This window comes from Carcharodon carcharias, chromosome 36 (genome assembly GCF_017639515.1).
Source record: "Carcharodon carcharias isolate sCarCar2 chromosome 36, sCarCar2.pri, whole genome shotgun sequence".
Classification (NCBI taxonomy): domain Eukaryota; kingdom Metazoa; phylum Chordata; class Chondrichthyes; order Lamniformes; family Lamnidae; genus Carcharodon; species Carcharodon carcharias.
The window spans coordinates 3,942,162-3,955,395 of NC_054502.1; the positions used below are offsets into that span (position 1 = coordinate 3,942,162).

General features: G+C 54.1%; 1 protein-coding gene across 1 annotated transcript in view; it reads left to right on the forward strand.

The window, feature by feature from the left end:
• LOC121272863 (DENN domain-containing protein 4B-like) overlaps nucleotides 1–6,025 on the forward strand; it is a 248,265-nt gene extending 242,240 nt beyond the window's left edge. Inside the window, exons 23-25 of the mRNA XM_041179697.1 lie at nucleotides 2,321–2,480; nucleotides 4,254–4,318; nucleotides 5,350–6,025. Of these exons, the coding sequence (XP_041035631.1) occupies nucleotides 2,321–2,480; nucleotides 4,254–4,318; nucleotides 5,350–5,495 (371 nt within the window). The 3' untranslated portion in view covers nucleotides 5,496–6,025. The remainder of the gene's footprint in view (nucleotides 1–2,320; nucleotides 2,481–4,253; nucleotides 4,319–5,349) is intronic.
• Nucleotides 6,026–13,234: the final 7,209 nt, after the last annotated feature.

A 13,234-nucleotide genomic window follows, 5' to 3' on the forward strand; every position in this document is an offset into this window, starting at 1 on the left:
GGAGCGAGTCCCACCCTCTCCCCGCGGGAGCGAGTCCCACATTCCCGCCCAGCTCCCCGGGTAAAGACGTTTCTCCTGAATTCCCCATCGGATTTATTAGTGACTGTCTTATATTGATGGTCCCTCCCCCACCTAGTCCTGGTCTCCCAAACTGGAAACATCTCTACCCTATCAAAATTTTTCATAATCTCAAAGACCTCAGTTAGGTCACCCCTTAGCTTCCTCTTTCCTTGTATAGAATCTTGGTGAGACCACACCAGGATTATTGTGTACAGTTTTGTTCTCCTTACCTAAGGAAGGAAATACTGGCCATAGAGAGAATGCAACAAAGGTTCACCAGACTAATTAATCCCTGGGGTGGCGGGACTGTCCTATGAGGAGGGATTGAGGAGACTGGGCCTGTATTCTGTAGAGTTTAGCAGATTGAGAGGTGACCTCATTGAAGTGTATAAAATTCTTACAGGGCTCGACAGGGTAGATGCAGGAAGGATGTTTCTCCTGGTTGGGGGTCTAGAACCAGGGGACACAGTCTCAGAATAAGAGGTCAGCCATTTAGGACTGAGATGAGTAGGAATTTTTTCAGTCAGCGGCTGGTGAATCTTTGGAATTCTCTGCCCCAGGGAGCTGTGGAGGCTCAGTCACCGAGTATGTTCAAAGCAGAGGTTGATAGATTTCTAGATACCAATGACATCACAGGATAAGGGGATAGTGTGGGAGGATGGTTTTGAGGTGGAAGATCAGCCATGGTCTAGTTGGATGGCAGAGCAGGCTCGAGGGGCTGAATGGCCTCCTCCTGTGTTCCCAAAGAACTCCAGTCTGTTCAATCTCTACCAATAGTTATAACCTCTTGGATCTGGTATCAGTTTTTTTTTGCACTTTCTCCAGTGCTTTTATTTCCTTGATAAAATATGGAAGCAGGAATCGTGCACAGTACTCAGTGCAATCAGACGGAGGGTTATATAGACATACTGTCAGATGTGTACAGACGTGTTCAGTGTACAGACACAGTCAGATGTGTACAGAAGTGTTCACTTTTGTGTACAGTCAGATGTGTACAGTTGTTCACTCTGTGTACAGACACAGTCAGATGTGTACAGAGGTGTTCACTGTGTACAAACCCATAGTCAGATGTATACAGAGGTGTTCACCCCTGTGTACAGACACACAGTCAGATGTATACAGAGGTGTTCACTGTGTACACTCACACAGATGTGTACCGAGGTATTCACCCGTGTACAGACACTGTTTTGGGGGTAACCTGCTAACCATACATTTAAAATGCCAACAACTTCAGACCACGAACACTCTCCTCTATCTTCACCCCTTTTTTAATCCCTTTATGAAAAAAAAAATTTAAATTTTTATTTACTTATTTTTATTTTCATTTATTTATTAATTGTTTTAACCCTTTTCTCCCAATCATCACTCCCTCCCCCCACCCCCAAAAGGGCCTGTTACTTGTTCCATGTTGTTCTTTCACAGAGTGCTTACGCTTGTTCTGCTATAACACATTCTGCTTTCTTTACCTTTCTGCCACTATCAGCACCTCCTTTAGCCCCTACCACTACCGTTAACACTCCCTTTGTCTTTTTGTCCAGGACATCTTTTCTCAATCTCTCCTTCGCCCCCACCTATTGCTGGCCTTCTATCCAGCTTCACCGCCTCCCCCCCCCCCCCCCCCCCCCCCACCTCCCCTTAAACAATATAAATTTCATCACATTTCTACTTCTCTTTAGCTCTGAAGAAGGGTCATACAGACTCGAAACGTTAACTCTGTACCTCTCTCCACAGACGCTGTCAAGACTTGCTGAGTTTTCCCAGCAATTTCTGCTTTCATTTAAAATGCCTGTTCGTGCCCTGGTGAGGGCTGCATTACGTGTGCATTGTATTCAATTGAGTGAAGTCTCTGCAGTTTTGTTAGGATACCTGGGCTGGAGCTGTTCAGAGCCCAGCATCTGTAACGGTTTCTTGCTGTGCAGTGGAACTTGGGTCATTGCAGTGCCAGGTCCTATGGCTGCAGCAGTCAGTAGCTGCAGGTTAGGAAGAGGATTCTGCTCCTGATGGCTCTCCACCGACCTCTGCTGGCAAGTGTGGATAGCGCAACCTGCTGTGATTTCCTCCCCACAGGGGAATGAATGCTGCAGGATTGTACCTGAAGAGAGATGACATGGCGCGGGGGGGGTGGTCATCATGAGTTTCTGGATTCCAGTCAGGGGAATGATGAGGGGGTTTGCTGGATTTCAGTCGGTGAAGATTCCCATTCACGGTGTTTGTCCGTAAAGGTACAGGCTCGGTCTAAGTGCTGGTGTGTCGTTTGCAGGTCAGCTGCCCATGCACCAGTGGAGGACAGTGAACCAGCCCTTTACTCTAAGCTACCTGGAGGAGGTGGTCCGCTATGTCGGGTTAAATGAGGTGCATAAAGCCATCAACATGATCGTGGAGACACTGGGTCATCAGCCAGCACAACCTCCTCTACAGAGGTAGGAGGGCAGGATTCCGTGCAATGGGTGAGAGGCAGGCTTTTTGTGTCTGCCAGCTCACCAGTCTCTGTGTGTGTGTGTCTGTGTCTGTGTGTGTCTGTGTGTGTCTGTGTGTGTCTGTGTGTGTCTGTGTGTGTCTGTGTGTGTCTGTGTGTGTCTGTGTGTGTGTCTGTGTGTGTGTCTGTGTGTGTGTGTGTGTGTGTCTGTGTCTGTGTGTGTCTGTGTGTGTGTCTGTGTGTGTGTCTGTGTGTGTGTGTCTGTGTGTGTGTCTGTGTGTGTGTGTCTGTCTGTGTGTGTCTGTGTGTGTCTGTGTGTGTGTGTGTGTGTCTGTGTCTGTGTGTGTGTGTCTGTGTGTGTGTGTCTGTGTGTGTGTGTCTGTGTGTGTGTCTGTGTGTGTGTCTGTGTGTGTGTGTCTGTGTGTGTGTGTGTGTCTGTGTGTGTGTGTCTGTGTGTGTGTGTGTGTCTGTGTGTGTGTGTGTGTGTGTGTCTGTCTGTGTGTGTGTCTGTGTGTGTGTGTGTGTCTGTCTGTGTGTGTGTGTGTCTGTGTGTGTCTGTGTGTGTGTCTGTGTGTGTGTGTGTCTGTGTGTGTGTGTGTCTGTGTGTGTGTGTGTCTGTCTGTGTGTGTGTGTGTGTCTGTCTGTGTGTGTGTGTCTGTCTGTGTGTGTGTGTGTGTGTGTGTGTCTGTGTGTGTGTGTGTGTCTGTGTGTGTGTCTGTGTGTGTGTGTGTCTGTGTGTGTGTGTGTCTGTGTGTGTGTGTCTGTGTGTGTGTCTGTGTGTGTGTCTGTGTGTGTGTGTCTGTGTCTGTGTGTGTGTGTCTGTGTGTGTGTCTGTGTGTGTGTGTGTCTGTGTGTGTGTGTGTGTCTGTGTGTGTCTGTGTGTGTGTCTGTGTGTGTGTGTGTCTGTGTGTGTGTCTGTGTCTGTGTGTGTGTGTGTCTGTGTGTGTGTGTGTCTGTGTCTGTGTGTGTCTGTGTGTGTGTGTGTCTGTGTGTGTGTGTGTGTGTCTTTGTGTGTGTGTGTCTGTGTCTGTGTGTGTGTGTGTGTGTGTGTGTGTGTCTGTGTGTGTGTGTCTTTGTGTGTGTGTGTCTTTGTGTGTGTGTGTCTGTGTCTGTGTGTGTGTGTGTGTGTCTGTGTGTGTGTGTCTGTGTGTGTGTGTCTTTGTGTGTGTGTGTCTTTGTGTGTGTGTGTCTTTGTGTGTGTGTGTCTGTGTCTGTGTGTGTGTGTGTGTGTGTGTGTGAGGGTCTCATCCCTCTGCCCTGCCTGTGGCTCTCCCCGAGTCCCTCACCGCCCCTCCCCCCTCACACCCCCCCTCACTCCCCCTCACGCCCCCCCCACGCCCCCCTCGCTCCCCCTCACGCCCCCCTCGCTCCCCCCTCGGTCCCCCTCACGCCCCCCCCACGCCCCCCTCACGCCCCCCTCGCTCCCCCTCACGCCCCCCTCGCGCCCCCCTCGCTCCCCCTCACGCCCCCCTCGCTCCCCCTCACGACCCCTCACGCCCCCCCCACGCCCCCCTCGCGCCCCCCTCGCTCCCCCTCACGCCCCCCTCGCTCCCCCTCGCTCCACCTCACTCCCCCTCACGCCCCCTCGCTCCCCCTCACGCCCCCCTCGCTCCCCGTTTTTGGTTAATTTGTTCTCTGAAAGGAGAGCTCTCCACTGTGAGGCTGAAGAGGCGCTGGGAGTTTCAGGAGCTCCAGGGAAAGTGCAGCCTAAGAGTGGGTCAGTGCTCTCAAACTGGGTGAAGAAGTTTAACCTGTTCCTTTCTCTTACCTCCGGTAGGAGTCTGTACAGAGAGATTCTCTTCCTGACCATGGCTGCACTGGGGAAGGACAACATGGATATCGGTGAGGGTCCATACAGTGTACACTGTGACATTATCAGAGACGCTGTGTGTCTGTCACGAATCTTCTATCTGCCGGCCGGTGTTTCCAATCGGAATTTCCAGTGGAGTATTGTCATCCTCTTGCAAACATGCAGATACTGTAACTCTGAAGTGAAATAGGCATTCCTACCAACATCAAACAGATTCTCTCCCTCTCCATGATGTTATCAGGCAGTTAGATACAGAGTAAAGCGCCCTCTACACTGTCCCCATCAAACACTCCCAGGACAGGTACAGCACGGGGTTAGATACAGAGTAAAGCGCCCTCTACACTGTCCCCATCAAACACTCCCAGGACAGGTACAGCACGGAGTTAGATACAGAGTAAAGCTCCCTCTACACTGTCCCCATCAAACACTCCCAGGACAGGTACAGCACGGGGTTAGATACAGAGTAAATCTCCCTCTACACTGTCCCCACCAAACACTCCCAGGACAGGTACAGCACGGGGTTAGATACAGAGTAAAGCTCCCTCTACACTGTCCCCATCAAACACGTTTCGTCACTGCCTCTAGTGTGTTTTGTATCCTGCATTTGCTTCCTCCGTTGTTTTACTCGATAGGGAGTTTCCTGTTTGTCCGGATGGGCTGCACTCACTGATGTGTTTTATTTGTGTGGGATTTTGAGGATCTACCTGTACAATGTTTAGAAATAACCGTTTTTTCTCTCTCCTTTTTCACTGTCCCTTTCTCTGTCCCTCTTCTGTGTCTCTCTCTTCCATTCTCTCCTGCTTCCCCCTCACTCGCTCTCTCTCTCATTCCCCCCCCCCCCGCACATTTCGCCCTCACTCACTTTCTCTCACCCACCCTCTTCCCCCCCCCGCCCCTTGCCCTCCCTCTCTTGCTCCCCCATCCCCTTCCTCCTCTCCCATCCCCCTTCTCTCCCTCACCGAACCCCCTCCCTCTCTTTCTCATTTCCCCAACCCCCCATCTCTCTCTCGTTCTCCCGTCCCCCGTCTCTCTTGCTTCCCCTCCTTATGTGTGATTCTAACAGGTGTATTTGACAAGAGATACCGGACCGCGTGTACCCGCCTGGCCAGCTCCCGGGGCTCAGAGCAGCTGAAGCAGGACCGTGTTCTGCCTCCGAGTGCCAAGGCCGTTGACTGTCGGAAAACCTTTGGAGTTTTGTTGGAATGCTGATCCCCAGGCCACGCTCAGCAAGAAGGTTCATGGCAGCAGGGGACGGCCGCCTATGCTACGAGGAGAGACAGTCTGTCCGAATGTCCTGTGTGTGTGTATATAGATTCTCCTTTGAAAATTGCACTGTGGGTGTTGCATGCCACGCACACCCTGTAAATATCATAGTATTCAACGCTGTGCAACGTGGCAAGCCGGCAAAGAGTGGGAGTGTGTAACTGTGTAAGATACAAAGCAGATAAGTGGCCTGGAAGAGGAAATATTTTTTACAGTTGGAATATATGATCCAGTCTGAGAGTTTGGGATGGGGTGTGTTTGTGTTTTTGTGTGTGTGTGTGTGTGTGTGCGTGTGTGGGGTCAGATAGCTGGATCGCCACACACACTGACAAACTGGCTGCAGTCTGTGTGTTATTAACCCTTTGACAGCCACAAAAGGTGATTTTTAGATCGTGGTCTGTCCTAGTTTGTTTTTAAATTATTCTGTTCGTAGGTTTGACATTGTTGAATCACGGTGTCAGGTCCAGGCTTTGGGAGAGAGGGGAGGGGAGGGAAGCTGGTGTGGTTCCCATCCTGGTGGGGGGGGGTGGGGGGGGGGGGAAAGAACTACACCTCAGTTCCACCTCACCTATCTTTACTCCACGACTTTTAATACCCTTAGCCAATAAAAACCTATCCACCTCAGTCTGGCTGATCCCCAGGGAGACAGTTCCAGACTTCCACTCTCCTTTGTGTGAAAAAATGCTTCCTGACATTGCCCCTGAATAACCTGGCTCTCATTTTAACGTTCTGCCCTGTGACTCTGGACACTCAGCCCCCAATTTCCACCCCCCCCACCCCACCCCACCAAATGCATTCCCTGATATTCTCACCACCCCTACCCCTTTTTACTCCAGTCCCCAGGGTGGGTTTCAGCCCAGGCAGCATTCAGGGTGTGAGAGTGGAAGCCTCCCACAGTGATGTGGAACTGACCCACTCCCCCAGGCCATGTCAGCCAAGGGGAAGGATTTTGCAGGGCACCTGTCTCAATGTTAAGGCGCACTGTGCTTTGCTGTCCTCATTGGCACTTTATAGACTTAGTTATTTTAAGTTTTTAATTTTGTTTCAGAAGGTGCTAGTCTATATTTGGAATTTAGGTCCTGCTGCTGGCTCCAGGCCTTCAGAATGTCATGGAAAGAGGTGTCTGTCTGCCTGTCGGTCTGTCTCCTTGCCTGTGTGTCCCTGGGCTGAGTGTCGATTTGGTGGGGGAAGGACACAGGCAGGGATCCAATCCTTACTGCAGTTATCCCAGACCTCGGGAAGGAAGAAATAAAGGCTAATCCCTGGAGACCAGCATCAAGCTGCGGTAGGAGAGCGGGGACGGGGGAGAAAGGGCCTTTGGAGACTCCGGCTGCGAAGGGTGGGTGGACCCAGTGAGACCAGGCTGCATGAAGGGGCATCTCTGTCCATTTGGCATCCATATGGGGCTTGTGCCCGTGCGTGACAGAGACATGAAGTTCAGCAGATACTCTGACATTTCAATGTTCAACATGCTTCCTGTGAGAGGCATCTGACTACTGCAAACAGTATTTATTTCTGCAAAAAGCCATGTTAGTGCTGCTGTTATTAGTGGTGTAAATATTTTCTGAGCTGACACGCTGCTGTCAGTGTGAGTATGAGCGAGTGTGTGTGGGGGTGGATGTGGAGGTGGTTGGTGAGTCAACAGCCACAGATACCAGGCCCGGCCACTGCCCCTGGGGTGATCACCTGCCCAGGTGCTGTTTGCACTTAACGTTCGGACTCTCCGTGTCCCATCCCGTCCCGTGGGATCTGTCCCATGAGTGATCAAAGCAGACACACCAGCACAGTACTAGCACAAAGGTGGTTACGGATGAGGGAGGCCATTCAGCCCATCTTCCTTCAATCATCCACCAACACGCTGAAGCCATTGTTTAAATGATCTGGGGCTGTACTGTGGGCGTTTAGGGTCGTCCCTCTTTGCAGGCTGTGCCCTTTGGGTTTTGGACTAGATGAGCAGTGGTCCTCACCCCCACTCTCCCCTCACCCCCTCCACACTCATCCCCCTCCCCCCACACTCACCCCCTCCCCACTCAACCCCCTCCCCCTCCACACTCAACCCCCCCTCCCCCTCCACACTCAACCCCCCCTCCCCCTCCACACTCAACCCCCCCTCCCCCTCCACACTCAACCCCCCCTCCCCCTCCACACTCAACCCCCCCTCCCCCTCCACACTCAACCCCCCCTCCCCCTCCACACTCAACCCCCCCTCTCCCTCCACACTCAACCCCCCCTCCCCCTCCACACTCAACCCCCCCTCCCCCTCCACACTCAACTCCCCCCTCCCCCTCCACACTCAACTCCCCCCTCCCCCTCCACACTCAACCCCCCCCCGGCCCCCTCCACACTCAACCCTCCTCCCCTGTGCACCCCTGCATCCCTCTGAAAAAGGGATCTATCCATTTACATAGAAATGTGAGGCTGTGAGGGGCTTCTGTCTTCCACAAGGCCCAGGACAGCTCCAGGTTCCTGCCCCAGTGATTGGATTGCAGTCAGGCCTATGGGTTAAGCAGAGGGAGCAATCCTTCGGGATTCCTGCTCCTGATGGATGAGCTGTGATTCGTCCTGGACACCGTGAGTAAAGATGGGATTATCCCAGTCATAAAGCATTAACACAATCAGATCCCAGCAGTGCTTTCTGTCCAGACACATGACAGAGAGAGACTACAGAATGACTGGTACCCGAGAGTCAGCACCTTCAGGAGAGAAGGGGGACCTGTACCCCAGTGAGAGTCAGCACCTTCAGGAGGAGAGGGAGTCCAGTACCCCAGTGAGAGTCAGCACCTTCAAAAGGAGAGGGAGTCCAGTACCCCAGTGAGAGTCAGCACCTTCAGGAGAGGAGGGAGACCTGTACCCCAGTGAGAGTCAGCACCTTCAGGAGAGGAGGGAGACCTGTACCCCAGTGAGAGTCAGCACCTTCAGGAGAGGAGGGGGACCCGTACCCCAGTGAGAGTCAGCACCTTCAGGAGAGGAGGGGGACCCGTACCCCAGTGAGAGTCAGCACCTTCAGGAGAGGAGGGGACCTGTACCCCAGTGAGAGTCAGCACCTTCAGGAGAGGAGGGGACCTGTACCCCAGTGAGAGTCAGCACCTTCAGGAGAGGAGGGGACCCCGTACCCCAGTGAGAGTCAGCACCTTCAGGAGAGGAGGGGACCTGTACCCCAGTGAGAGTCAGCACCTTCAGGAGAGGAGGGGGACCTGTACCCCAGTGAGAGTCAGCACCTTCAGGAGAGGAGGGGGACCTGTACCCCAGTGAGAGTCAGCACCTTCAGGAGAGGAGGGGACCTGTACCCCAGTGAGAGTCAGCACCTTCAGGAGAGGAGGGAGACCTGTACCCCAGTGAGAGTCAGCACCTTCAGGAGAGGAGGGGGACCTGTACCCCAGTGAGAGTCAGCACCTTCAGAAGAGGAGGGAGACCTGTACCCCAGTGAGAGTCAGCACCTTCAGGAGAGGATGGGACCTGTACCCCAGTGAGAGTCAGCACCTTCAGGAGAGGAGGGGACCCCGTACCCCAGTGAGAGTCAGCACCTTCAGGAGAGGAGGGAGACCTGTACCCCAGTGAGAGTCAGCACCTTCAGGAGAGGAGGGGGAATTAATTTTAATGTAGAATTCTTTCAAATGAGGGAGGGGTAAATTGTGTTTTTGAAGGACAGTAAGCAGGTTATAGATTGACAAAACTGCCCCGAATAGGAAAAGTTAGACAATCACAGCTGTGGGAGTTTTAACTGAGCCCAGTATACAGTGTCCTAGACACACTGGCTGGGAAGGTCAGATATACAGTGTCCTAGACACTTGCTCAGGGGAGGGTATAGTGTGTCTCTGACACTCACGCAGGTGAGAGAGGGGTGGTGACTAGTATAGTCTGTCCCAGGCACCATTGCTGGGGCTGTGTCTTGTATATGATGTCCTGGGCACTGCCTGGGTGGGGTGGTGGTGTCTGGTATACAGTGTACTGGGCACTCACTTGCAGGGAGAAGGTCTGTTATACAGTGCCCTGGGCACTCACTGGGAGGGAGGTGGTGTCTGGTATACAGTGTACTGGGCACTCACTGGGAGGGAGGAGGTGTCTGGTATACAGTGTACTGGGCACTCACTGGGAGGGAGGAGGTGTCTGGTATACAGTGTACTGGGCACTCACTGGGAGGGAGGAGGTGTCTGGTATACAGTGTGCTGGGCACTCACTGGGAGGGAGGAGGTGTCTGGTATACAGTGTACTGGGCACTCACTTGCAGGGAGAAGGTCTGTTATACAGTGCCCTGGGCACTCACTGGGAGGGAGGTGGTGTCTGGTATACAGTGCCCTGGGCACTCACTGGGAGGGAGGTGGTGTCTGGTATACAGTGTACTGGGCACTCACTGGGAGGGAGATGGTGTCTGGTATACAGTGTACTGGGCACTCACTGGGACGGAGGTGGTGTCTGGTATACAGTGCCCTGGGCACTCACTGGGAGGGAGGTGGTGTCTGTTACACAGTGCCCTGGGCACTCACTGGGAGGGAGGTGGTGTCTGTTATACGGTGCCCTGGGCACTCACTGGGAGGGAGGTGGTGTCTGGTATAGTGTGCTGGGCACTCACTGGGAGGGAGGTGGTGTCTGGTATACAGTGCGCTGGGCACTCACTGGGAGGGAGGTGGTGTCTGGTATACAGTGTGCTGGGCACTCGCTGGGAGGGAGGTGGTGTCTGGTATACAGTGTGCTGGGCACTCACTGGGAGGGAGGAGGTGTCTGGTATACAGTGTACTGGGCACTCACTTGCAGAGAGAAGGTCTGTTATACAGTGCCCTGGGCACTCACTGGGAGGGAGGTGGTGTCTGGTATACAGTGTGCTGGGCACTCACTGGGAGGGAGGAGGTGTCTGGTATACAGTGTACTGGGCACTCACTTGCAGGGAGAAGGTCTGTTATACAGTGCCCTGGGCACTCACTGGGAGGGAGGTGGTGTCTGGTATACAGTGTACTGGGCACTCACTGGGAGGGAGGTGGTGTCTGGTATACAGTGTGCTGGGCACTCACTGGGAGGGAGGAGGTGTCTGGTATACAGTGTACTGGGCACTCACTTGCAGGGAGAAGGTCTGTTATACAGTGCCCTGGGCACTCACTGGGAGGGAGATGGTGTCTGGTATACAGTGTACTGGGCACTCACTGGGAGGGAGGTGGTGTCTGGTATACAGTGTGCTGGGCACTCACTGGGAGGGAGGAGGTGTCTGTTACACAGTGCCCTGGGCATTCACTGGGAGGGAGGAGGTGTCCGTTCTACAGTGCCCTAGGCACTCTGAATTGCACTGTGCAATGTTCCCTTTGTTCTGTTTTACCTGTGAAATTGCTGAATGATCAGCCTTACTGTACAAATCTATTTGCTGATCAGTAAAACCTGGACATTGTGAGCAACTCCTGTCTCTGTCTCTACCTTATCAATTTTCTTTCTTCAAAATACATCACCTCGACAGTGCAACATTCATTCAGTACTGACCCTCTGACAGTGCTGCACTCCCTTAGTACTGACTTTCCGACAGTGCAGCACTCCCTCAGTACTGACCCTCCGACAGTGCAACATTCATTCAGTACTGACCCTCCGACAGTGCAGCGCTCCCTCAGTACTGACCCTCCGACAGTGCAACATTCATTCAGTACTGACCCTCTGACAGTGCTGCACTCCCTTAGTACTGACTCTCTGACAGTGCAGCACTCCCTCAGTACTGATCCTCCGACAGTGCGGTGCCCCCTTAGTACTGACCCTCTGACAGTGCGGCGCTCCCTCAGTACTGACCCTCCGACTGTGCAACATTCATTCAGTACTGACTCTCCGACAGTGCAGCACTCCCTCAGTACTGATCCTCCGACAGTGCGGTGCCCCCTTAGTACTGACCCTCTGACAGTGCGGCGCTCCCTCAGTACTGACCCTCTGACAGCGCGGTGCTCCCTCAGGACTGACCCTCCGACAGTGCAGCACTCCCTCAGTACTGACCCTCCGACAGTGCGGCACTCCCTCAGTACTGACCCTCCCACAGTGCGGCACTCCCTCAGTACTGACCCTCCCACAGTGCGGCACTCCCTCAGTACTGACCCTCCGACAGTGCGGCGCTCCCTCAGTACTGACCCTCCCACAGTGCGGCACTCCCTCAACACTGACCCTCCGACAGTGCAACATTCATTCAGTACTGACCCTCTGACAGTGCTGCACTCCCTTAGTACTGACTCTCCGACAGTGCAGCACTCCCTCAGTACTGATCCTCCGACAGTGCGGCGCTCCCACAGTACTGACCCTCTTACAGTGCTGCACTCCCTTAGTACTGACCCTCCGACAGTGCAGCACTCCCTCAGTACTGATCCTCCGACAGTGCGGTGCCCCCTTAGTACTGACCCTCCGACAGTGCGGCACTCCCTCAGTACTGACCCTCTGACAGTGCAACATTCATTCAGTACTGACCCTCTGACAGTGCGGTGCTCCCTCAGGACTGACCCTCCGACAGTGCAGCACTCCCTCAGGACTGACCCTCCGACAGTGCGGCGCTCCCTCAGTACTGACCCTCCGACAGTGCGGCGCTCCCTCAGTACTGACCCTCCGACAGTGCGGCGCTCCCTCAGTACTGACCCTCCGACAGTGCGGCGCTCCCTCAGTACTGACCCTCCGACAGTGCGGCGCTCCCTCAGCACTGATCCTCCGACCGTGCGGCGCTCCCTCAGTACTGACCCTCCCACAGTGCGGCACTCCCTCAACACTGACCCTCCGACAGTGCAACATTCATTCAGTACTGACCCTCTGACAGTGCTGCACTCCCTTAGTACTGACTCTCCGACAGTGCAGCACTCCCTCAGTACTGATCCTCCGACAGTGCGGCGCTCCCACAGTACTGACCCTCTTACAGTGCTGCACTCCCTTAGTACTGACCCTCCGACAGTGCAGCACTCCCTCAGTACTGATCCTCCGACAGTGCGGTGCCCCCTTAGTACTGACCCTCCGACAGTGCGGCACTCCCTCAGTACTGACCCTCCGACAGTGCAACATTCATTCAGTACTGACCCTCTGACAGTGCGGTGCTCCCTCAGGACTGACCCTCCGACAGTGCAGCACTCCCTCAGTACTGACCCTCCGACAGTGCGGCGCTCCCTCAGTACTGACCCTCCGAAAGTGCGGCGCTCCCTCAGCACTGATCCTCCGACCGTGCGGCGCTCCCTCAGCACTGACCCTCAGTACTGATCCTCCGACCGTGCGGCACTCCGCCGGTACTGCTCGGGATTAAACTGCCGCTTTGCCGGTTCCCATGACAGCGGCTCTGACCAATCAGCTACTGCCTTTAAAAGCAAAATCCTGCGGACGCAGGAAAAACTCAGCGGGTCCGACAGGGTCTCTCAATGCGGGGACCCCACACGTTTCCCTTCGTTTTCCCAGCATTTCCCGCCGGGTTTTATTTTAACTCATTCGTTCAGTCGCACTTGTCGAATTAACGGTGCCCGAGCTGGGGGTGGGGGGGGAGCCAATCAGCGAACCCGAAACATACAAACAGTGAATCGGCTCGAGTCTCAGTTTCGCCTCCCTTGATTGGCGTAGGTCCGGTCCTTTAGCAGATTGACTCCTGTCCCTGCCAATCAGCGCATAGGGCTCGCCGCCAATCAAAACACCAGAAAAGGCCGTTCTTAGGATGATGGACAGGATTATGAGCCAATCATCGGTGAAGGGGCTGGTCCGAGGAC